This window comes from Lissotriton helveticus, chromosome 5_1 (assembly GCF_964261635.1).
Source record: "Lissotriton helveticus chromosome 5_1, aLisHel1.1, whole genome shotgun sequence".
Lineage (NCBI taxonomy): Eukaryota > Metazoa > Chordata > Amphibia > Caudata > Salamandridae > Lissotriton > Lissotriton helveticus.
This window is the reverse complement of record NC_136065.1, coordinates 1,899,040,243-1,899,064,154: the sequence shown is the minus strand read 5'-3', so window position 1 is coordinate 1,899,064,154 and position 23,912 is coordinate 1,899,040,243. Positions and strand designations below refer to the sequence as shown.

General features: G+C 46.7%; 1 protein-coding gene across 1 annotated transcript in view; it reads right to left on the bottom strand.

The window, feature by feature from the left end:
• KCNH4 (potassium voltage-gated channel subfamily H member 4) overlaps positions 1-23,912 on the bottom strand; it is a 297,438-nt gene that overhangs the window by 39,282 nt on the left and 234,244 nt on the right. The window contains exon 10 of the mRNA XM_078640671.1: positions 17,498-17,747. Coding sequence (XP_078496797.1) covers positions 17,498-17,747 — 250 coding nt within the window. The remainder of the gene's footprint in view (positions 1-17,497; positions 17,748-23,912) is intronic.

Sequence of the window (23,912 nt, the reverse complement as noted above, 5' to 3'; positions counted from 1 at the left end):
ACCTGGCTGTCAACATAGCTGGGTTGGAGAAACATAAGTGCGCATGTCTGTATGGCTGCTCTAAAAGAGCCGGCCAAACTGACATGCGCAGTTTACAGTGCCCATCACTCCTCCTCCCTGCCTGGTCCTGTTGCGTCAAAGACTCCCTGGCCCGGTCAGTCAGCGGAAAATAAAATGATAATATTGTTTTATTATCATATTATTTTCCGCTGACTGACTCTGACCAGTGGGGCGACGCTCTTGCGCCATTACGGAGGAGCCGCAACTGACTGTATGATTATATCATATGGGTAATTTGTAAAGCACTGTACCTCTCCCTCAAGTTGCCTCAAAGTGCTGAAGAAAGCATGGTATTAAAAAGAGACATCATTTATCGAAGGAGGGCACAGGACAGAGGGAATGAGGAAGAAACCTTGAGCTAGTGCACCCAGGACAGCTAGTCTTAGGTATCCAGCTGGTAGGAAGGTAAGAAGGAAGGGAGAGCTTAAGGGTGGAGAGGAAGTCAAATTTTAGAGGAGAGACCGACTGTGAGAGGAATCTTGGTGTGAGAGAGTTGGCTGAGTGGTCCTGATGAGATTAACAGGACTGAGGCCTCTGAGAGCAGTAGTGATGCTTTCAGTGTGTCAGTCGCTCCCATGCTTCCTTCATACCACATTCCTCTGTGTTAGTCTACATTAGACACTCATGCCCTTTTTCTCTTAAAGTTTATCTTAGAGCACAGCTCTTTCCTCTTCAGCAGCGTCTTTTCACTCCCCCTTGTATGTACTTCCGCGCATCTCCTTCAATTCATCACCCCCAAACACACAACACACTCTTACCAGGAAGCACTGCCTTTTCCTTTACTTACACCGTGCCAATATTTTGACAACAGTGTACCTCCTTCACACACATCTGCACAGATTCACAATTGCACCTGGGCTATACGTGGCCATTGGTGATGTCTGTAGAGAGGCCAAGGATTGGATGATCATGTATTGTGAACGCCTTTTTGACTCATTGAACACGGCCTTCAGCCTCACCTTAAGACCCCTCGATTGTGGTCTATTATAAACACCTGAAAGTGACCCGGTTCAAAGTATGCACGATACCAGAGCAAAATAATACACAATGTAAATACCGATACGCAGCTCCAAGAAATAATAGACACTTAGGGAATGAAAGAGTAACTGAAACATGTGAAATAAAAACAGAAAATAAAACGGTAGCTTTGATTACGTTTATGTGTTTTGCATTCATTGTTCAGAATTCGAGCATTGATTTTTTCCGTAAAATTAAGGACATGATTATAGGGCCTGATGAGGACCCGCATTTAAGTTTGCTTTTAATAACTTACCCCACTTAAAGCACTGGATACAATCACTGTTCTCTACTCATGCCCCTGCTATATCAAATATCTAAATTAAGATTTTTTTTAAAAAATCTGAGCATGTTTCACTTTTGTCACTTAAAGAAAAATCCGCAAAAAGTCAATTTGCTGTTTTTTTTTGTTTTATGAATTTGGTAACCCTATAGAGCCTCACCAGCACCCCTAATTTGTGCTTTAGGGACAGTTCGGATTAAGCGCAGCTATGCTACAAAAAGGCATTTCTCACAAATGGAATGGATCAGGGGATTCAATCGCAACATTGATCCATATCTCACTTTCCCATCATTTATTTCTGCTTCTAAGAGGAGATTAACAGTTAAACGCTTCTGCAATCCCCTATAATGCGCTATCTCAGCTAGACAGCATCCTAAGCAGCATGAGAGAGCTGGTTTCATGCTAGAAATTGATTCTCCCTAAGCATGTCAGCAGCTTCCTAGAAGAGCAATGAAACATGGAAGCCGCTATTGCTTTCCAGGACTCACATTTTGAAAAGAGGATCTTACACATTAATGTTAAAAGAGAGAGAAGTAACCGAGGATCCCTTTACGATGGCAGGCGGATCGCCACCGCCTATATGGCGGTTGCGATCCACGCGCCATTCTCGTCCGCCCGCCTAACATTTCCCCCTGCCATATTACGATGGCGGTGGGGACCCAGGCGGACAGAAAGACTGCCCGCCAGTGTTCTGCTGGAAGGCAATGTGCCTGATTGCCTACCGGGCGGAAAAGGCCTGCAATAGGAAAGGGGGCATAGGGGGGTTTAAGAGCCTGGGGAGCGTGGGAAGCGGCCTCTTTGTGCCCGCGCTTCCCAGGCTCGCTCTTCCCCCCCCCTCTGTGAGGCTTTTCATTTTCTCTCTTTTTTATTTCAGGTTGAGCCGGTTTGAATTCGCTTGGAGGACTATCGCGATTCGGAGCGGCGGTTATCGGCGGGCCCTCTGCGAGCGGAGGAGCAGGATTGGCGATTGGGATTGCAGCGTACTTTGTCCGGTCTAAGCGGTGCGAGGAACAGCGGGCACGGAGAGTGGGCTGCATCTGGTTGCAGGTTTACGTGGCATAAGGTACGTTGCGGTCTTGTCTGTGCGGCCGCTAGAGGACTAGCCAGACAGAGCGGCTGAGGAGCTGCGAGGCTGATTCAAGAGAGCACGGCAGTGACGGCGGTGCAAATGCGGGGTCGGCCCGGGCAGCGGGGGGTATGGGAGACCAGTGCAGGGCCTTTTGGTAATAATGATCGTTTATAGTGACACCACAATCGTACATAGCTTAAAATGTTACCTAAAGGTCTATGAACGCTCAAATCACTAAATTTATTTAGCCATCAAATCCAGGTTGCTTTGGAAATTGGGTGACCGGTAGATACAACCTTGTCGACCCCAAATGATATTAACAAATCCTGGAACCAATTTACTAAGAGGCAGAGTCACAGTGTGTTGGCACCGTGCATCTGGGTAATGCGCTTCAATTCAGCACAATGCTAAAGCGCCCTTAAGTTTTTCTCAGAAAGCCTGCAATATCCATATTTATGAGGCCCGATTAGTGTTGCAAATCCATGATAACAGCTGTGAATGCAGAAAGGGAGGGCTGCAAGGGACAGTGATGCTCTCCATCTTTGAATGTACCTTGTCTGTATACATCATGTGACCGTGTGGCCTAATGGATAAGACGTCTGACTTCGGGTCAGAAGGTTGTGAGATTTCGAGTCCACAAGAAAAAAATGAATTTGACCTTTTAAATGGGGCATCAGGGCTGAAATGCGGGTGTGCGGGAAAACATTGTCTGCTCCAGCAGAGCCCACACCTTTCATTCGTACAGTTAAACCTGTGTCCCCACTCACATCTTTCATTTCGTCAATGAACAATGCTATAAGTACTTAGAAATAACGAATTCCCACCCGTGATGTTAACTTCTTGGCGTCCATGCCACATAGTAGGTTTGACTCTGGTAGTTATAGGGGGCAGAACTTATGTAGGGGTGTAGCGGGCGAATTGCGGACCTGGTCAGTTACCTTGCAGTCAATAGGGTCATTATTTGAATGGTGAAGCAGGCGCAATGGCGCCAGGTCCAAAAGTTGTCAGAATGCCTCTGAACACTATGTATTGCTATATTTAACTACTAAATAGGCAATCTAAAATGCAGTTTCTTTCCAGCACTAGGGTCATGATTTCAATGGTGCAACAGGTGCAGTGACACAGGGGCCCAAAGTTCTAGGAACCCCTCTAAACACCTAATATTGCTATACTTAGCTACTGAACAGGCAGTTACAAGTGCTGGTATCTTGCAGACAACAGGGGCATGATTTGAATGGTGCAGTAGGTGCAGTGGCGCCAAGTCAAAAAGTTGTCAGAATCCCTCTAAACACATAATGTTGCTATTACATTGGTAGTGGTGTTCCTATGCGTCCGTATAAGTTAAAAACAGTATTCTGTACTAAATACGCAATTTAAAATAATCCGACAAGAGTGTTCATTCTGCTCTCTTAAGACGCAAGCGTAGCTATTCCTTTTGGATCAATTCCACAGAACGTGCTGCACAAAGTTTCAGGATGCGGCGCATATTACAAAATAATGTATCCAACGAACACATAATGTAGTCTTCTGCTGCGGCACAACTTTACCGGCTACCACAGTGGGTTATATAAAGTAAAACAATGAGGTTAGGTGTAGCCTTTAGAGTGAGTCATCCTGTAGGCCAATGATAAACATCTTGCATCCACGTAATGCTCAGAGAGTGTGAGGCAAGAGCACTGCCTATAGCCCTGATGAGAAATGCACAGTTTGATGTTTAATATCCTCTTCTTCATACAGGAGATGAACATTCTTTCCTTTTGAATGCAAAAAGTGACTGGTCGCCCACTGTAACCATCCATGCAGTGCAATATCTGATTGCATAATGGGAGTCAAGTTGTATGATTTGCCAAGAAACGCTGCATTGCGTTCATCCTTTATATCACTGATGTTTTAAGACGTCAGTGCTTAGCGTATGTGACTATTTGGAACTTGCATGGTGGACTAGGTTCGTTTCCTTCTGTGACCAGCTGGTACCAGCTCTCTAGTCATAGAAAACCTGCTTAAATGCTATGGAGTTATTAATTGTATCAGTGTCCTTACATTGCCAGGATTCTTTCCTCTTAACAATTGAGATCTGGTAGCAATTTGGTATGTGATATCACCGAGATTATAATAGATCGAGACAAGGAGGATCATTGAAATGTTAAGTTCCTCGCCTTCCTCATGCGGTTGAAAGAAGGAGGTAGCGCAGATATATACTATGATGTTGATCTATGGGTAGGGACTGTCATTTAGGCCCCCCCTTCTCAGCAGTTTGGAATAGCATTCTTCTGTGGAATTTTAGTTTATTGGATTTTTTAGAAACAACAACAGCAGCAAGTCCCTGTGTTTGTTTTCTTGCTTCGTCTACTATCTGGGTCGGGCCCAGAACTCAGGATGGCTCTTGTATTGATATTTGGAATTTTTTTTTTTGCTCATTCATATGGTGGGTGCGTCACATGGTTATCTCCTGAACATCCAACTTTTCTCTTCTCTTCTGAATTTTATGCATTACTGAACGCAACGAATCTTAGGTGGCAAGGACTTCCAGGGCTTGGCCACTTGGACCAAGAAAGTGAATCCTCCAGTGGATTTCTTATTGAAACCTGAATTGAGGATCTGAGGTGCTACCTCTGAGCGAAGAGCCCTGTTTTTTGTCTGCATTGCTTACATTTTGTTTGTAGTGGTACTCCTTTTCCTTGAGATGCTCTGTAGATGGTGCAGAATGCCTTAAACATTGATCTAGCCAGATCAGGTAGCCATTGAGGTGCTTGTGGAAGTGGCGTCATTTGTTCTTGGGGGAAATTATGTGAGCATAGTGTGAGAAGGTTGCCTGGCATATGCTGTCCACTATTCTAGTGGGCACATTGCACCAGTCCAAACAACCCTTATTGATGATAGGTTAAAGACAACCTTATTAGAGAGCTATCCTACTGGTAGCTGTGGAGAGCAGCCTTCAGGCTAAGTCTTGGAGGAATGTAAAGCAGCTTGTTTTACCAGTCTATAATCTCATGAATGAGTAAATGAAAGGGGTGTATATAAAATTTATGTATTTGTTCTAAACACATCCCTCTAGTCCCTTTATGAGGCTAGAGGCAACAAATTACAGTCAGTAAACTTATTTAACACACAGTAAATTAGCACAATATACGTTGAGCCCTTGGGGCGTACCGAAACATATATCAAGAAAGTGGCATACAGACAAGGCCTAGAGCCTGTAGAACTGCTGGGGCCACCAGGAATCACCCAAGGTAGTGACACATGGGGACCCACGCGAAGGAAAAGCTTTTATCTCACAAGTTCATCTTATTTTAGAACTACTATCAATGGCATCAACCGAACTGATAGTTACAACAAGCGTGGGAACTTCTCCACGCTACTGACCTCTTTCTTGGGGTGCTGATATTCCGACACGCCCTGGCCCCTGTTGTCATACCTTCAAAGTTGTCCCGGCGCCCAGTTGTGGCATCACATAGGCAGTGGGGGGCCGGTGTCTAAAGCCCTAGGCTCCATGGGCTGGTAGTGTGCTTTGGTATTGACAGTAAGTAATCATGGAGGGGCTATGGCACTCACTGTAGCCTGCAGGCTTATTCTTAGGCAAGGTTATACTAATAGGCACCCCATGGTAGCATTGAGTTAAATGCGCTACATGTGTCACAAACTGATGCTATGCTGACCACTCGCAGTGGTGAGTAATGAGGGAAATGCATCTGGGGTTAACCTCAGCTAAGGTGTAGCATCTGAGGACGATGATTGCAGACACGTGTGGGGCAGCTTTCGTTAGGAAGCCAGAAACCTTACCTAACCATACAGCACATTGCACGGCATTTCACACGGTGTATTGTCCTGAAGTAATCATGGATGCGCTATTGCATTCACTGTGGACTACAGATCTAGGCTTTCATGAAGGTCATACTACCAGGCACCCTTATGGTAGCCCTAATATGAATGTTCCGCAGGTGGCACAAGATGGATGCTATGCGACACACTGGCAGTTGCAGGTTGGATGGAAATACATCCGGGGGCAGACCTTAGCTAAGGCTTAGCCTGTGACAACAACATAGTACGTGCATGTGTAATGTATCTTTCGTCCGGAAGCCAGAAGCACTAATCGTCTGTGTTTGTTTTTATTTTATGTCTGACCGGACCCATGGTTGATACCTGGGAAGGGCTCCACACCACAACTGCAGGAGGTGGACAGCCAACAGGAGCGTTACACCTGGATCGGGAATGTCAAAGACAAGCATCAAGTGTGATGAGCGGCCATTTCAACGGTTAAAGCGGTGCCGGCGGGTAAAGGTGCTACCCATGTATCATAATTGTAGTGTGTGATGGTCACTCATTTGCTCACGGAGGGGGCGTAACAACATCACCCTCGTTGGGAAATGGATACGGCTAGGGGGGCGCCTGGGCTCACAGGTGCCTTTTTTCATAAATAACACTGCGTGGGGTTAGGAGGCGCCATGATAAGAAGGTAGGCTGGCGCAGGGCTTAGCCTAACAATGACAGTGTTGCATCAACAGCAATTAGCATTGACGTAGGAAGTGTTAAGTCCGGTGTACCATGATGCGGACGCCGGAGGCCAGGTAGCGGCACCGTGAAGGGGTGTTAAGTGCCTATGAGTAGGCCAGCCCCAGCTTTAGACCCTGCAACTTGAACAGGATACTGAGGTAGGTTGGGTGTACACGTCTAGGGCCAGGATACCCCCGGTCACAGCAACTACAGGGATCCCAAAGATGGGATCTGTCCGTCCAGAGTGGGGAAGGAGAGGAAACACCCCACCACCCTCAGTCATTATCTGACATGCGGGTAGCAACGATTTGGTTTAATTGGGCAAGGGGGTCCTGGTGGAAGGGATGGTCTCAGTAGCAAGCAGGTTAGCAATATATAAAACCCAGACTGCACCATAGGGGGTCTCAGATGTTTCCTGGGCTGCAGAAAAGGGGGGGTGGACTTTGTTAGTGCGCTGAATCACTCGGTAAAGAATCACTCGGTAAAGAGGTTCAACACTTGGATTGAGAAAGTATTTCAAACACCTCTATTGCAGTATATACCACATAGGTGCATCTGAGAGGGACAATTTCGATTAACAGGGTGGGGTTCACTTGAAGGGGACAGGCAGTGAGCTGCTGACAAAGAATAGTTGGCCATGGTTGGAGGGGTTGTTTCTACTTGCAGGATGGGGTCCATTTGACAGAGTCAGGGAATGCCCTAGTGATAGGGAACATACTAGCAGGGGTAGGGTTTTTTTTATTAGGAAGATATGACCTTTCAGTGTAGGCTGTTGGGGGGGGGCCAGATAGTCGGTCAACTATGCTGGCCTGTGGCGGTAAGGTCATAATCGGTGAGCAGCAATTTAAGGTCCTTAGGGGGGGGCGGCTCCATTCACGAAAGTGGTCGCCCAGGGGGAGGGGCCACTGGTCTCTCCCAGAACTTCAGGGGCAGGATATCCGTCGCTTGGAAAGGTGCGGGGGAGGGAGTCACGCTTTCCTCGGGCTGGTAGTCACCCCTCACATACACTATGATGTCATCAAAGGGCGCGAGTGTAAGGGCCCTCCTGTTATGGTTAAATGGAGTTCACGGAGCGTACGAGGGCAAACAGGAGAGGGACGTACTCTCCCGGTAACCGGGCCCTTGTTGCGCATGCGCATCTCGGACGTGAGAGCGTAGCTGGGTAAAAGGATCTGACACCGGTTAGCGAACTTGCCGTAGGACCAGAAATTATTAGAATGCAAAATTGATATGAGGATGTTAGATTCGTTAGGAAACACGCTGTATTAGGCATTTGTTAAGGTTAGCCCATCATACCTGTCTAAACTTGATGTAAATCTAATGAATTTTGCATTTGATAATTATGTAAATAATGTTATTTTATTCAATTTTAATTTTGTTTCATATTTTAATAAATACAGCCAGGAGGGTCACGAGACCCCCTGCCTTCCAAAGAATTCTGTTGTTGGTCTGATAAGTTTTGATAACTATAGTTTGCATGATAAGGGGGGGTGGCCGGCAGTCCCAGACCATGAGGAAAGGGGGGGCCACTCGGCCCCCACGCACACATGGCGGGGCCCGGCCCCCCCTTCACCCTGATTGGTCCGCGCGTCCCGCCATTGACCCGGAAGCAGTTTTTCGCTTCCGGGTCAAGGAGGTGGGACCGCTGGCAAGGGGGGGTTTAAGAGCCTGGGGAGCGCGGGAAGCGGCCTCGTTGTGCCCGCGCTTCCCAGGCTCGCTCCTCGCCCCGCTGTGGGGCTTTTAATTTTCCCCACCCTCCATCCCCTTGTAGCAGAATTCTGGTGAGGACATTGGTAGGTATCCTTTGTAACGCTATGCAACGTTGTAAGGATAGATGTGTTTTCTTCCTTAGGCTTTTTTTCCCCTTTTACAGGCAATGTTAATATTAATTGGCTTAAGTGGTTGTGTGGTTGCTGCTGCATTAACTGTTTTTTCCTTAGGCCTTTTTTCCCTATTAGATTAAAAAATGTCGTATTTATTATATGGGTCAGGCGGTAAGGTCATAATCGGTGAGCAGCAATTTAAGGTCCTTGGGGGGGGCGGCCCCATTCACGAAAGGGGTCGCCCAGGGGGAGGGGCCACTGGTCTCTCCCAGAACTTCAGGGGCAGGATATCCGTCGCTTGGAAAAGTGCAGGGGAGGGAGTCACGCTTTCCTCAGGCTGGTAGCCACCCCTCACATACACTATGACGTCATCAAAGGGCGCGAGTGTAAGGGTCCTCCTGTTATGGTTAAATGGAGTTCCCGGAGCGTACGAGGGCAAACAGGAGAGGGACGTACTCTCCCGGTAACCGGGTCCTTGTTGCGCATGCGCATCTCGGACGTGAGAGCGTAGCTGGGTAAAAGGATCTGACACCGGTTAGCGACCTTGCCGTAGGACCAGAAATTATTAGAATGCAAAATTGACATGAGGATGTTAGATTCGTCTAGGAAACACGCTGTATTAGACATTTGTTAAGGTTAGCCCATCATACCTGTCTAAACTTGATGTAAATCTAATGTCTGAATTTTGCATTTAATAATTATGTAAATAATGTTATTTTATTCAATTTTAATTTTGTTTCATATTTTAATAAATACGGCCAGGGGGGTCACGAGACCCCCTGCCTTCCAAAGAATTCTGTTGTTGGTCTGATAAGTTTTGATAACTATAGTTTGCATGATAAGGGGGGGGGGGGGGGGGGCGGCAGTCCCAGACCATGATGGTGGCGGTGCCTTGCAGGCACTGCCATCCATATTATGATGTTGGCGGTCTCATGCCTTTCCATGGCGGAAACTCCACCATGGAAAGGCATGCAGTATTTTCTTTGGGGGCTCGTTGCGGGCCCCCCGGGGGTTGTTGCACTTGGTGGCAGGCACCTCGCGGTGCCTGTCACGTTGTGCATGCAAATGCACAACATGCCTTTTTAACATTGTGGCGGGTGCTAAAAAAAACAGCACCGCCCGCTACAATATTACATATACAGGATGCGACCGTCATGGTGGCGGTCGCATCCTAATAGGCGCAGCGGGACCGCCACACCTCTTGCGGTCAGTCCCGTTTACTGTTACGGTGGGGCGCGGACATTGTCCGCCTGCCATCGTAATGGGTCCCCAAGTCATGCTAACTCGAATTTTTGAGATGTTGGGTCAGCCCAAGGATGTTTATTTCAGGCCTCAGACCCATGACATAATTTCAGGATAAACAATTATTTCCATTTATATTTATGGTGTTATACATTGATCTCATATTGCTATCCTGTAAATATGGACAAGGCCTGAACACCTAAAGGTTTAATGAAATGGGTATAGAAAGGAAAAATACACTAAATGTAAATGAGCATTTATGCCAAGGGCCCCATAACTTGAAGAGTCTTCAGTAAAGAGAGTTACCATTCTGCACTCCAGAAAATGCCATCAATTTCCTGTGAAGTCAGACCCCAGGGTTAAACATTCCGGCTGTAATTCAACTCCATTGGGGTCTTTAGTGGTCTCCAAAAGTCACTGAAAATTGAAGAGCCAGTAAGGTTGAGATTTTCACAGCAGGACAAAGCTGGGAGGGTCAATGTACAAAGAGGATAGACCAGATGGAGACTTTTTTTTTTAACCAAAAAACAGGGCCTGCATGATATTAGGATGGTTTAAGCTGTCATTTAAGATAGTCCTAGTATGATTGGCTGTACCCGCTTACAGTAACTGGTCCCGGCGAGGGGAACGCTACGATGGGACATCTGGCCTCGTGGATGGAAAGTAGGTGGCCCATCAGACAGTGATTTCCACACTGCCACTAAGTGGCTGCGGGCAGATCTGAGAGGCAGCAGAAAAAACCGTTCCTTGAGCCGGATGTCTCATGGACAACCGGCTGCATGGAGTCCTCTTGGTGATACAAAACTGCCTGAGCTGAAGTCAGGAATCTTCACCCATCCTTGCGAAGGGTGACCGTGCTGACTTTGTCAGACCACAAATGGGCAGACGGAGGGCAGACCCATAAATATACATTAATAGTTTTCTAAAAGCGTGCATGGCTACTTTTTTCCCCCGATGAAACACATTTCTTCAATGAACATAAGAAATCTATTACCGAATCACTTGACCTGGTAGTTTTAAGATAGACATTGGTCGCATGCAAATTCCATACATTTCCGGTATGCTGAATCCAGCTCAGGAACAGACACTTAGCCCAGGAGCCATGAGGATCATTAGCTACCACGGAAGAGCATCTTTAAAGCAAAGATGTCTGAAGGAAAGGTCTCTGCTTTTATAGCCAAATGCACTTTGTGTAACACCAGGTACACGGACAGATGTGCCAAGGAAAATACTTATTTGATGCCGTTTGTACAGCACAGATAATCTTCTTAGGTTTTCTAGAAACAAAATTCGATGTTCAGCACCAAATTGGGGAACATAATGGTAGTGTTTGACAAGGGATATAAAATTCATCTTAATCTATTTTAAAGTATGCTCATTGCTAAACTACTTGTCTTTTAAAGAAAAGAATAAGGCTTTGTGTAAACTGTAGGAAAGATGAGGGTGGGTGGGTACATCAGTTGCAGATGCCTTAAGTCCTAGGAGTTCTAGAGGATGGTAGGGTGGGGGGTGGTTGACCTCAGCCTCATGTCCGGATTACACCTCCTGCGAAATGAATTCTGGACCTTAGTATGCCTGATTTAAGACGTTTAGAAATTAGTTATCAACTGCAAGAATATTCCAAGTGGTCCTGTCGCTGTGTGAGACTCTTTTGGGTCACATTTCCGCCTTTAAGAGCATGAGTTGAATTGTTCCTGCTTGTATAAGTGGCAGTTAGTTCACAGTTCTTTCTGAAGTGTTTATCAAGCCTCAGCGAGACTCCGCTTGTGTAAGATTGGTAAATAAGTAAACATGTCCCTGCTCCGCTCAGCATCCATTTTTGCTTCTCTCAGCAATACCGCGTGTACTTAGAGTGACGGATCGGCCCTTTAATCCCTGAGGCGATACCTGATGGACCAAGCACCTTGGGAGCAAACTTGAGCGTCACTGTGGTGTTGAAGATTTAATGGAAATTGCATTTCTTACATCAGGGCACTTACGAAGACTCCGCGACATGGCCATTGTTAAAAACCCTGACTCCAGAAATGCAGTGCCTAATACCTAGCCGTGAGGTGTGACTGTACCAACCAATTAACCTGGCTCACCTCTCCCGCGGATATCTATATGATGAAGGAGCACAGGCCATACCAGTTTTGAGGCAAAGCCCAGCAACTACTCGGCAGCTGGATGGGTTATAAACGGGGTTGCAGGAAGAGGACTCCTACGATGGGGCACAGCCATGATCATTTTCGCTCTCAAATTATATGAATTAAAGAAACTGCCAGAGTTGACTTGATGTTATACAACATAATGGTTAATAATAGGATGGTACTTTAAGATCAAGGATTTGGTGCACTGGTGGGGACCAGCCACTTTCAGATATGCCAATTAACCCCATACCACGATTATCATGTGCTTTTTGAACTACACTTTGGGGTCTGGAGCTTCTAGACCAGGACATACACTGTTCCAAGGGGCGGTATGTGGAAACCCTAGTTCATCCCAGTGACTGTAAACAAGAGGGAGGTACTTAATCGATGAGAGCCTATGGACTGCACTTGCCGGAATAACTGCAACCGACAGTTGAATCACCAGAAGGGTTTAGAATGTCAACCGCACCTGTCGGCGTGACGAGGACAACCAGGTTAAAAGTACTTCAGCCAAAAAAGCCACTGGCTTAAAAGCTAGAACAGAAGATGTATACCACATTCTCAACCCTGACGCTTTTCGTCATTTTCGGTGGACAAATAGTTTCAGGGCAGACCTTGAGTCGTTAAAAAACACAACAGGATACCTAGCTGCTCGGCCAGGGACTTTTCTTTCTTCATGAACCCGCGCCTCCAAGGAACTTTGGGAGCCTCGCATCTCCGCGGTTTCATTTTTGCCAGCTCGCCGCTGCTTCCTTGTTTCTGAGCTCTGGGATCCTCGGTGGGCCAAGTGTTGTAACTTTAGACCACACAGACAGCAGACGAGTTCCTAACTAGTCTGTGATCCAGACCATCTACTGTTAGAAATTAAATATTCACTGTAAGTGTTAAATTAAAAAAATATAAAGCTTGTGTGATGCCAAATCAGAGGGAGCAGTCTAATCTTGATGGCTTAGAGCTCCGGAGCACGACCGTGCAATACCACATGAACCTTGGGTGGCCAAATCAAACGTCCGAGCGCGTGATTCCTCAGATATACAGCTGATGCGCGTTGGGGACAGGGAGTAGGTGAGCAGAGGGTGGCCTCTAGTGATCACAATGGGAGCTTGGAAGATTTGCTGGCGCCTAGCTTGGTCACATGTAATAATGGGGGTGGGCCGAATATACCATCAAGGTCAAAATTCTCTTGCCCGACCACAATATGGCTGACACAGTGGTCCCTACCATGCTATGCTATTACTTTAGGACAAAAAACGTACATCGAATTGACTTTCACCTATCCCCCATCAAGACGTAGAACCTGCTGAACTTTCCTCCGACCGTGGAGATCTAGCTATCTGGCCGTTGCCCGATGGAGCTACCTGATAGCTATAGAGGAGATGGGTTGTGGACTTCCCCCTAGACCTGCACCTACCCAGCCGGACTTTGGACAGTCTTTACTTTGTCTCTCCGTCGTATCTCCCTCCTACCCCTTTTACCTTACCCCTTTTCCTTCCTTCTCTCCCTTTCCTAGTCTTCTATGCTCCTTAAATGTTTTTGTCTATGACTAGTGACCGTGCAGACCTAGTTTTCTAGCCGACGCCCGGTGGAGCTACCTGATAGCTGAAGAGGAGATGGGCTGTGGACTTTCCCCCTCGGCCGTCACCTACCCAGCTGGACGTTGGGCAGATTTTTCCTGTCTCTTTGTCATATGCTCCCTCCTACTCCTATACCCTACCCCATTACCCCCCCACACCATTTATTTCGTCCTCTATGTTCTTTAAATGTTTTCCCATTGAGACCTAGCTAATTGGCGATGCCCGGTGCAGCTACCTGAATGCTATAGAGGAGATGGGTTTTGGGACTTTCCCCTCGACTGTCACCTACCCAAGCCGGACTTTGGTCAGTCTTTCCTTCGTCTCTCCGCCTTATCGCCTTCCTGCCCCTTACCCTTACCCCCTTCCCCTCTACACTTTCATTTATCTCGTCTTCCATGCTCATGTAATGTTTGTCTAGCAACTGATGTAAATTATAACTGATGTAATTTTGTGTAAAGCGCTCTGATACCTCCGGGTCTAGCCAGCGCTATATAAAACTCTGAAAAAATAAATAAATAAATAAACAGCTGACTTTTAGGGACAGTATAACTATTTGATGCCCAACTTCTTCTTACCTCCTAGATTGGGAAGAGTAGGAATACCACATCCAAAACACTGTGTCTCACAGACTTTGATATTGGTAATTTTCCAGCAGCATAGCTATTAAGGTTTGCAATCTTCTTGGTCTTGAAAACCTCTATATCCCTTCTGCAGGAGAGCGAGCAACATGCCTTTGACTATGGCTTTGACCTTCATCTCTGCCCAAATATGCTGCTTCTGGTACCCCTCCCTAACTCCACTTCTGCTTCAGCATCACCTAGATGTTTTGAGCCACTCATTATCAGGCTGTGAAGCCCATCCATTTCCTTCCATCTCAAAAACTTTATTATACCTATTCGGGCTGAGCGAAGTTTACACAATGCAACTACAAATTACTCATTGATAGCTGAATTCTTCCTCCAGAGGTGACAGTCGTAGCAAATTTGGTACTATAGTGTTGGTTGCAAAAGGTTAAAAAGAGCTGGCACTATCATACGCTGGGCAAGGTCATACCGGTGCAACAGTTTACGTAGAAAGTCTGTTTGTCCATGTAAATTCATCACCTTCATTTCATAATTATGACAATCCACGACAACTATAGCTCCACCTTTGTCGGCATTCTTCAGAACCAATATTTCTGTTATTCCTCAATCTATGAATGGTGCTTCTTTACTTTCTAGTTAAATTCTGACTCCTGCATTAGTTTCCAAAAGACATTTTTCTACCGAAGTTTTAACTCGTTTTGCGAAGAGATCAATACTTTAGTTTGGAATGGGAGGTAGAAATCTCAGCTTCTTTTTTTAGGTCGAGCCTGGGCAGCACATGCACTGCTCTGCAAGGCATGCTGTATTTGAGTATGGACTTGGAGCTCGCCCACTCTCCGCCCATATTTGTCATTGGCTTGTGTCATTGTCCTTCATAAATGCTGGCTACTGATTCGTTAATAGGCTTGTTAGTCCCTTCTTAGTACCGCCTTGTCTTAATTTGTAACCTCTCATGAGGACTGGCCCTTTTACTTCTGTTGTTACATGGTATGTCTTATTTAGTCTGTAAGCACCATATTCTTCCATGAGTTTTTCCTACTGCAGGCACGACATGCTTTCCTGCAACATTCAGCGCGCCAAGCAGCCCGGGACAATGACGACCACTACTTTAAAATGAAAGAGGTCTCGCATTTACAAGAGTTAGAGCTATTGGCATTGTAAATGACAATGCCTTTTATTTATGTCTTAATCATCAAAACAGATAAATAAAAGGGATTGTTATTTACAATGCCAATAGCTTAAACTCTCGCAAATGGGAGTCCTATTGCATTGCAATGCTTGTTTTCTGCAGAGATTTGTAAACAGTTCTTCTGTTGGTCAAAAGAAGTTCTATCAGTCTTCTGTCTCAAAGAGAGCAGAATCTGGAAACAGTGATTGCTTTGTAAAATTGTTTACTACATAGCAAATAGTTTGTATCTATATATAGTTATATGTATGTTTTTTCTATTTTAAACACTGTCTTTTATCACTGTTTTCCTCCGTAGGATTTTCTCTTTCTTCTGTGCTGGAGCTGGCAACTAAGAAACCTGCCGCCATGTGTTTTCTTTAGTTTCAATCACTGAACTACACAAATATGAAGGCTTTTTTTCTCCAATATTTGTTGTTGAGATATTTCCTTTGCTTCAGAACTACTTGCTTGTGATGTCAGATGACTTCATTACTCTGTTTGGATTCTCCATTCTGTACAAATCTCTGTCCAGTTATAGATTTGCTCTTTTTCGATGTCCAATGGCGTCTGAAGGGTGCCCCCAGATATCATGTACTCCATCGTGGAATGTTCTTCATTCCATAACTTCCCTGCCGCCAGCCTCAGCTATGTGTGCCTGGTCGTACCAACTGGGTGACTGGTGCATCGGGATAGCATGTGCTGTCTTTTCATCCGCCATACATAACATTTTCTAGGTTCCTTTTGTTCCAAAAGATCTTTTGTCTCCTCAAGACCTCATCTCGAAGGACATCTTGGATGGAACTTCATTGGCTGGCATACATTGATGTGCGTTCATACAGGGCCGTGAACATTTGCTGAACGATAGCATGGTGGGATGTGTGTTGTGGTGTGTTGTGTAGTGGTGGTTGCACATGTGTGATGTAGTGGGATAACTTCCTCAGGCGTGTGTGTGTTTTCAGTTAACTTCACTCCATTGCCGCTCTTGGTCACTTTGTAGTTAACACACATTAGTAGAAACTATCTTTGTGATTTGCGTTTCTTCGACAGCACGACACCACATGAAGCACACTGAGGCCATGTGCTCTTTCCCCAGTAGTACCACTGATGTCGCATGACATTTTGTCTCTCCTTTTGCACCCTTGCTCAAAGATCTGTTCCCTGGTGTGACACCCAAGATGGCCTGATCCATGCTAAATAAATCAGTCATATGGTGGAAATATAAGAACCAACAACACTTTGCTGATTGGCACCTGTGGGCCAATTGTAGAAAGCATAACTATAGCTCCCAGACTGCAAAACATTGATGGCTACAAAAGGCAGGTGTATCCGTATGCCTCACACACAACATGAAGATCACTTGACCCCAATTGGCCTATTTTATAATTGACCACGACCCGCCCTGCCAGTGCTTGATTCAGCAGCTGCTCATACGTTCCTGATTCGACGTGGAGGCCGTCTTCATCAGTAGGAGCGGAAGACGTCATTCTCCCAGCCATCATCAATAACCCTTTCCCGGACAACAACTAGACAGACGCCCAACTGCAGAACTGGAAACTTGGGAATCATGTTCTCGGCGTGGTTGTTGTTGTGTGTGTGTGGTGGGGGACAGGGTTGGCAGAGGGCGAGGCCATGCAAAGGGGGCTCAGCTGTGGACCCCGACTCTGGCAGAGCAATCCCACCTCCCACCTGTAGGCAAGAGTTGGAAATCTACCATGAGCAATGGTTTCCATCACCTGAAGGTTCACGGTGTGACGGTGTGATAGTCACTGTTCGCTGCGTGGCCATGGGTGGAGTGCCGTCACCGTGCTTTACTGTCAAAGGCGGCCCTGTGTGAGTTGGATGTGCAACTGGCCTGATCCTGACCACTGAAGAAGCCCTGCTCAATAAATAAACAGTTGCATTCTGGGAGTTGTAGTACTGGTTCCCTTCGGATAACCAAACTGAATTTAAGTATTTAGATCAATGGGGTCCTGATGACTTGGAATTACATAAAATGTTATGCTCCACAGGGTGGGAGAGGTGTTCACAACCAGGAAAGTCACACGCTGTTCACTTACCGAGGATGGCGAGCACCATGTTGTCCTTCAGCACCTCCAGTGACCCCGAGCAGACGAAGTAGTTGGCCTGCAGGGCGTCCCCCTGGCGCAGCAGGTACTCCCCGGGGGCACAGAAGGAGGTCTTGATGTGCAGCGAGAGGGCCCGCAGGCACCCCCTGCTGGCCGACTCGAAGAGGGGCAGCTGCAGAATGTCCTTGTTCAGGTGCATGGCGATGTCAGCCCGAAGCTCGTCCGGGAAGTCCCGCAGCAGCTGTGGGGAGCAGAGAGCACGACAGGTTATGAATCAGATACATCTCAAGTGAGAATCGAGCCAGGGGTCTGGCGTGGCCCTAAGAGACAGAGAAACACGTCAGGTTAAGCATCAGAGGGGGCGAGCCAGACAATTCCAAGGGAGAACCGAGCCAGGGGTCTAATGTTGGAAGGGCTTCAAGTGGGCCGGGTCTCACCGGGTCTGAGCACCGGCAGTTTTTTTAAAGGAGGCTTCGAAACGGGTCTCTGTGGGGCTCTGTTTTGTGCCCTGGCACAGGTGGTCCGTTTTTTCCGGACTGCAGTGACAGCAGGCACATGATGTGCGCTGCTCACACTGCTCACTTCTCACTAGTGGAGAAGTTACGGCATGACGTCATGCCAGGGGAGCGTTATAGGGGAAGGGAAATCCTTTAAAGAGAGTCATCTTATCTCTGGATTTCCCTTCTCTGTTTGAAACTCAGGAGCAGCAACATACTGTCCTGGTGTCACCAATGATTTTTAAGTGGAAGCTTTTTCAATATTATAAACAAGCCATCGTTGCTGCCTATTTATCTTATACAACTAACAACCATTGACAAAGCCAATACTCCTGACTTGTTGTAGGTATGATGTTACTTGTGTCATATATTGGATGCAATGACAGAAATAGCACAATACCAGTTGGGCGGCACACTATGCTATGCAAAGATTTTTAGCTTAGGTGTTTTAAGCCACGTCCTTAATTACATTTGCCGCGCCCCTTTGAGAGACCCCCCAGTTTTTTCATCCCACTTACAGCCCTGAATGTTGACCTAAGCCAAATGAGCATTACATGGGTCTGCATCAGAGGTGATCAAAACAGTAAATCACCAGGGAGAACCGAGCCAGGGGTCTGTGGCCCTAAGAGCCTAAGCATAAAATAAGCCATGTAAATTATAAAGCGAATGCAAAATAAAATATAAAATATATTAAATATTACTCACAATTACAAACATGTTAAAACGTTTTGTTTCAATTTATTACATTAGTTTATCATAATGTAATAAGGGGCGTTTACAAGAAGAAACTGTCTCTAAACATGAACTAAGAAATATTTAAGAACCCCTCTCCTTCCCAGTGCCTTGACGAGATTACCGTGGGTGAACGAAGAGGTCTGTTTGAATGGATACTACATTCACAGCAAGTGTGTAGTCCTTTAAAACACACAGCACACAGCCCGAACCGAAGCACTTCACGTGAACAGCTGATAGAAGTGAGGCAATAAGTAAACTGATATGCCAAGGATCACGGGAGTTGGTCAAGGCAGAGCAAAGATTTCAGCCAAGGTTTATAGATCATAATTGTGCAAGTAAGCCAGGGGATGGATAGCCCATTTTGCCTCCAGTATAACAAAGCTTTGGGTTTAATTGAATGTTCGTATGATTTATAGTACCAAATCACAGAAGAAAATTAATTTTTGGAAAACAATAGAGCAATTCAGCAAACTATGTAACATTAAGAAATTAGTAAGACATGGCAGAGTCCGCACTATATTTTAAGAAAATATCACTTGTTTCCCCTGCTTAAGCTCATTCAGCAGATGCCTGCAGCTCAATGGCGGCAATCAAGTAGAAACGAGGGACTTTTAATACAAGTTCAGCATTTAACTTGAATTGCAGTGGAAACGCTCACAGTGCACATAAGCCAGTGTTCAGCATAATTGTGATCTGCAATTAACCTCTACCATGCTAGCGGGTTTTCCCGCTGTGCGCTGAAATTTGAAAATCGCGCCCGCGCGTAACGTGACAAAGCCAGCTCGTCATCCGCGTAGCGCAGGTAACGCCCATGACGATCTGGCTTTGTCATCAGCGCTGAAGGGGTTAAACCTGCTTTCAGTAATGCTGCAGTTCATGGGGTGCTGGGCGTGGCTCGGAAATGGGTCACCAGCCCCAGAGGAAAAGAGTCAGACCAGAGCCGGGCATTCAGCCCAAGCCAGGCTCAAGTCTTTCTCGGCTCACCCACCTATCTTATGTATAGATGCCAGGACAATGTACAGATCACAGCTTGACCGTGACAGAAGTAAGTAGCACTTCCTGCTCTGTTTGACTACTAAGGGCATATTTATCATAGCATTGCATCACCCTGGCACCACGCAGGGCTAAAGCCAGCTTTATCAAGCCAAGCAAGGCCCCCTTGCGTCACCCTGCGTTGCTTGATAAATCTAGATTAATATAAGGAAGCGCAGACCCCTTCCTTGCTTTCCTCTGCCCCAGGGAGGCGTTCCATGGCTGGAGTGTGGGTGTTCCCACCCATGGATTTTGTCGCATTCCCATATTTACCTCAGGGGAGGCGTAACGAGGAGAAATATCTTTATTTCTCCTTGTTCTTTCCTCTTCCTATGTGTGCTGCATTCCTCTCAGGACTTTTTTGTGCGAAAGGGTGTCTCTTCCTACAAAAAAACCAATCCTGCTTACAATGCAGGCACCCTTGCATCCTGGTGCAAGGGTGCCTGCATTGGCGCTGGCACCCTTGCATTCTAGTGCAAGGGTGCCTGCATTGGCGCTGGCAAGAATGCAAGGGTGCCTGCATTGGCGCTGGCACCCTTGCATTCTGGTGCAAGGGTGCCTGCATTGGCACTGGCACCCTTGCATCCTGGTGCAAGGGTGCCTGCATTGGCACTGGCACCCTTGCATCCTGGTGCAAGGGTGCCTGCATTGGCGCTGGCACCCTTGCATCCTGGTGCAAGGGAGCCTGCATTGGCAAGGGCACCTTGCATCCTGGTGCAAGGGTGCATGCATTGGCGCTGGCACCCTTGCATCCTGGTGCAAGGGTGCCTGCATTGGCGCTGGCACCCTTGCATCCTGGTGCAAGGGTGCCTGCATTGGAGTTGGCACCCTTGCATTCTGGTGCAAGGGTGCCTACATTGGTGCTGGCACCCTTGCATCCTGGTGCAAGGTGCCTGGATTGGCGCAGGCACCCTTGCATCCTGGTGCAAGGGTGCCTGCATTGGCGCTGGCACCCTTGCATCCTGGTGCAAGGGTGCCTGCATTGGCGCTGGCACCCTTGCATCCTGGTGCAAGGGTGCCTGCATTGGAGTTGGCACCCTTGCATTCTGGTGCAAGGGTGCCTACATTGGTGCTGGCACCCTTGCATCCTGGTGCAAGGTGCCTGGATTGGCGCAGGCACCCTTGCATCCTGGTGCAAGGGTGCCTGCATTGGCACTGGCACCCTTGCATCCTGGTGCAAGGGTGCCTGCATTGGCACTGGCACCCTTGCATCCTGGTGCAAGGGTGCCTGCATTGGCGCTGGCACCCTTGCATCCTGGTGCAAGGGTGCCTGCATTGGCACTGGCACCCTTGCATCCTGGTGCAAGGGTGCCTGCATTGGCGCTGGCACCCTTGCATCCTGGTGCAAGGGTGCCTGCATTGGCGCTGGCACCCTTGCATCCTGGTGCAAGGGTGCCTGCATTGGCGCAGGCAGCCAAAAGTGCAGAAGCACAAAAAGGACAGGAATGTGCTGTAAGATGTTTAAATGTGGCGCATTCCTGGCGGTTCCCTTACATGCAGCGCAGCGCAGCAAGGTGGCCAGCTGTGTTGCGCTACGTGAAAGTATGCTAAATATGCCCCTAAGACTACAATGGAAAAAGATAAATGTAGGTACCAGTTGGGCAAGGAATAACGGTCCCAGAGGAGATAATTGAATAAGGGGAACTTCAGGACTTTGGTGTAGGGGATTGAGCTTGTTTCCTATCACGAATGAAAACAAAAACAGTTTTTCTAATACCAAACTTAAATAATCTCCTTTTATCAAAGTGGAAGGAATGTAAGGCTTGGCTCCTGGGCTGAACCGGCCGTAGCGGGCATAAGGCGTTTTCCCAGGAGGCTGGAAGGAGGGGGGCCGGTTTAGTCACAGTGGGTGCCGTGTTTTTATTACTGGGGGCCAGTTGTGCAGTGGTGCTGCAATATTGCCCCCCAGTAACGAAAGCAGCAATACTTTACAATTGCACCCCCCCTGTTCCCCGCGGGGGCATGGGGGAGGGGCTGGTCCTAAAATTGACAGGGCTGCTTTGGGTTCCCAGTCCGGTTCTGCTTGGCTCCACCCACTGGAATTAGACTCTCACTTGGAGGTGGAATACAAATTCCACTTATCTAGGTGGCGTATTCACAGGGTCAGGCTGGGACAAAAAATAGGCTTGGGCAACAAAATAAAAGTGGCCCCCCATTAACAAGGCAGATAGCCAGGAAAGTGGTATTATAAGGGAAAGCACCAAAAAAAGGCCCACCCGGCCATAAACCAGCCCACACACTAAGCTGTCAGACCAGTCCATCGGGCACAGCCTGACTGCAGTCCGACTCTGCTCAGAGATGGCCATCTCCGTTGGTAATGATCTCAATTCCCGGCAAGGCCAACTCTGGCCTCCATCCTTCTGAGGACAGTAAATGAGTACCATTAAACTTAGGGATAATTACAACTCTTAGAAACAACAGACGTGCGGTATGACGCGCTATATACAATCTAAGACTCATATAGCCAGCACATTAACCAAAGAAGCTTTTTTATCAGCTGGCTTGATGGTATTCATCTATGAAAATATGTAAAAATTACCGTTGCAGTAAAATTATCCTGTTTTTTGTTTTTTTCACCCACCTTCCTCCAACACTTTTTTTCCGTAGGCGAATGCCTACCCAACAGTACCGAATTTGTGCGGAAAGCCCCAAAAATGCTCTTTTATAAAAAGGCCAGAAGAGTTATTTCAAAACAGGCAAGTGCACTTTTGCACCAACATTTGAACCGACAGACCAGCATAGGAACCAAAACACAATTATTGCACCACTGAGTCTAAGCGAATGCTGATTGTGTACTGATGAGTCTACATTTTTTCCCCACTGGGTTTGGAGTGCACTGTTGATGCGAAGTTTCTCATTACTGATTCAAAGGTATACAATCTGATGTCGTTTTCTGGGGAAACCTGATATTTTCTAAGGAAAGTTGTCATGAGGGGCAGTTACTCCAAACACCTTATTAAAATATTGACATTTGGAAACCCTGTAGGGGCATACTGTTGGAAACGACAATCTTTTGCGTGGTATTCTCCCCAGATGTTTTGCCATCACTACCCTATTTTTTTTTTTAGCAGAAACTATTTTTGTGGACTTTAGGGCTCTGCACACTTTACTCCTGCTAATCAGTGGCAAAGTACTTGTGCTCTCCCGTCCAAACATGGTGAAACTGCATTTGAGCCTGCTGGTGGAATGGACTAGCTGCGGCACAAAATATTTACCAATATTATCAACTGTATAAGTAAAGCAAACTTTGCTAAAAAAGCAAACAAAAAACCTAACTATAAAAATATGCAGTAACTTAAAGGGTTGCCTAATGTCACCCCTCTAATAAAGGGATACAAAGACATTTAGAAATATACTCTACTTTAAACTGATTATGTAAAATAGGTAAAACCCTTCTCTACTTGGTCTTCCTGATTTCAGCCATTTCATGCAGTAATATTTTTCTGCATAAATGTATTCAGCCTTCAGCAAGCATAACTAATTGACTATATGACAGATTGTAGTTCTATTTAATGTAGTGGTAACTTTTTATATGCAAGGCACATTTTTTGCAAAGGTCTTTTGGGAAGATACATAATATATCGGAGGGAAGTCAGCCTTTTCTGTGTGGTCACCTTAAATCTTTGCCTTTTCATGGCCCCTATATTTTTGCTGGTTTTAGAACTCTGCACACTGTAGAATTGGCATATTCTTAATCAATATATTTAACTTGCCTATAAGCCCATAGTATATGGAATATAAGCTCAGGGCTTCTAAATTAAATATCGCAAGTGACCTGCAACAGCTATTGTGCCGTCCACTACAGTGGCAGTGCAAACATGGCATCAGGCCTAACAGCGTAAAAATAGCTATTTAGCCTGTCAAAATAACCCCTTTGCTTGGACTCCCAGAGCAATCTATGGGAGCCTGTGTACGGACGTGTACACAGGCTCCCATAGCAAAAAAGGGTTGTGTGGGGAAAAGCGTACACACCGTGGCGAGCCCCCCATGTTGCCCGCCACTCTGTGCATGCTTGGATCGGGGGGACCCATGCGCATCCCCCCGCCCCCCCCGTGACCGATTCGGAGGGCTCCGGGTGGAGGGGGGGCCTGCTCCGGTCCCCCGAAGTCTGATTCCAACAGCTGCTTCGTCTTGCTGAGACT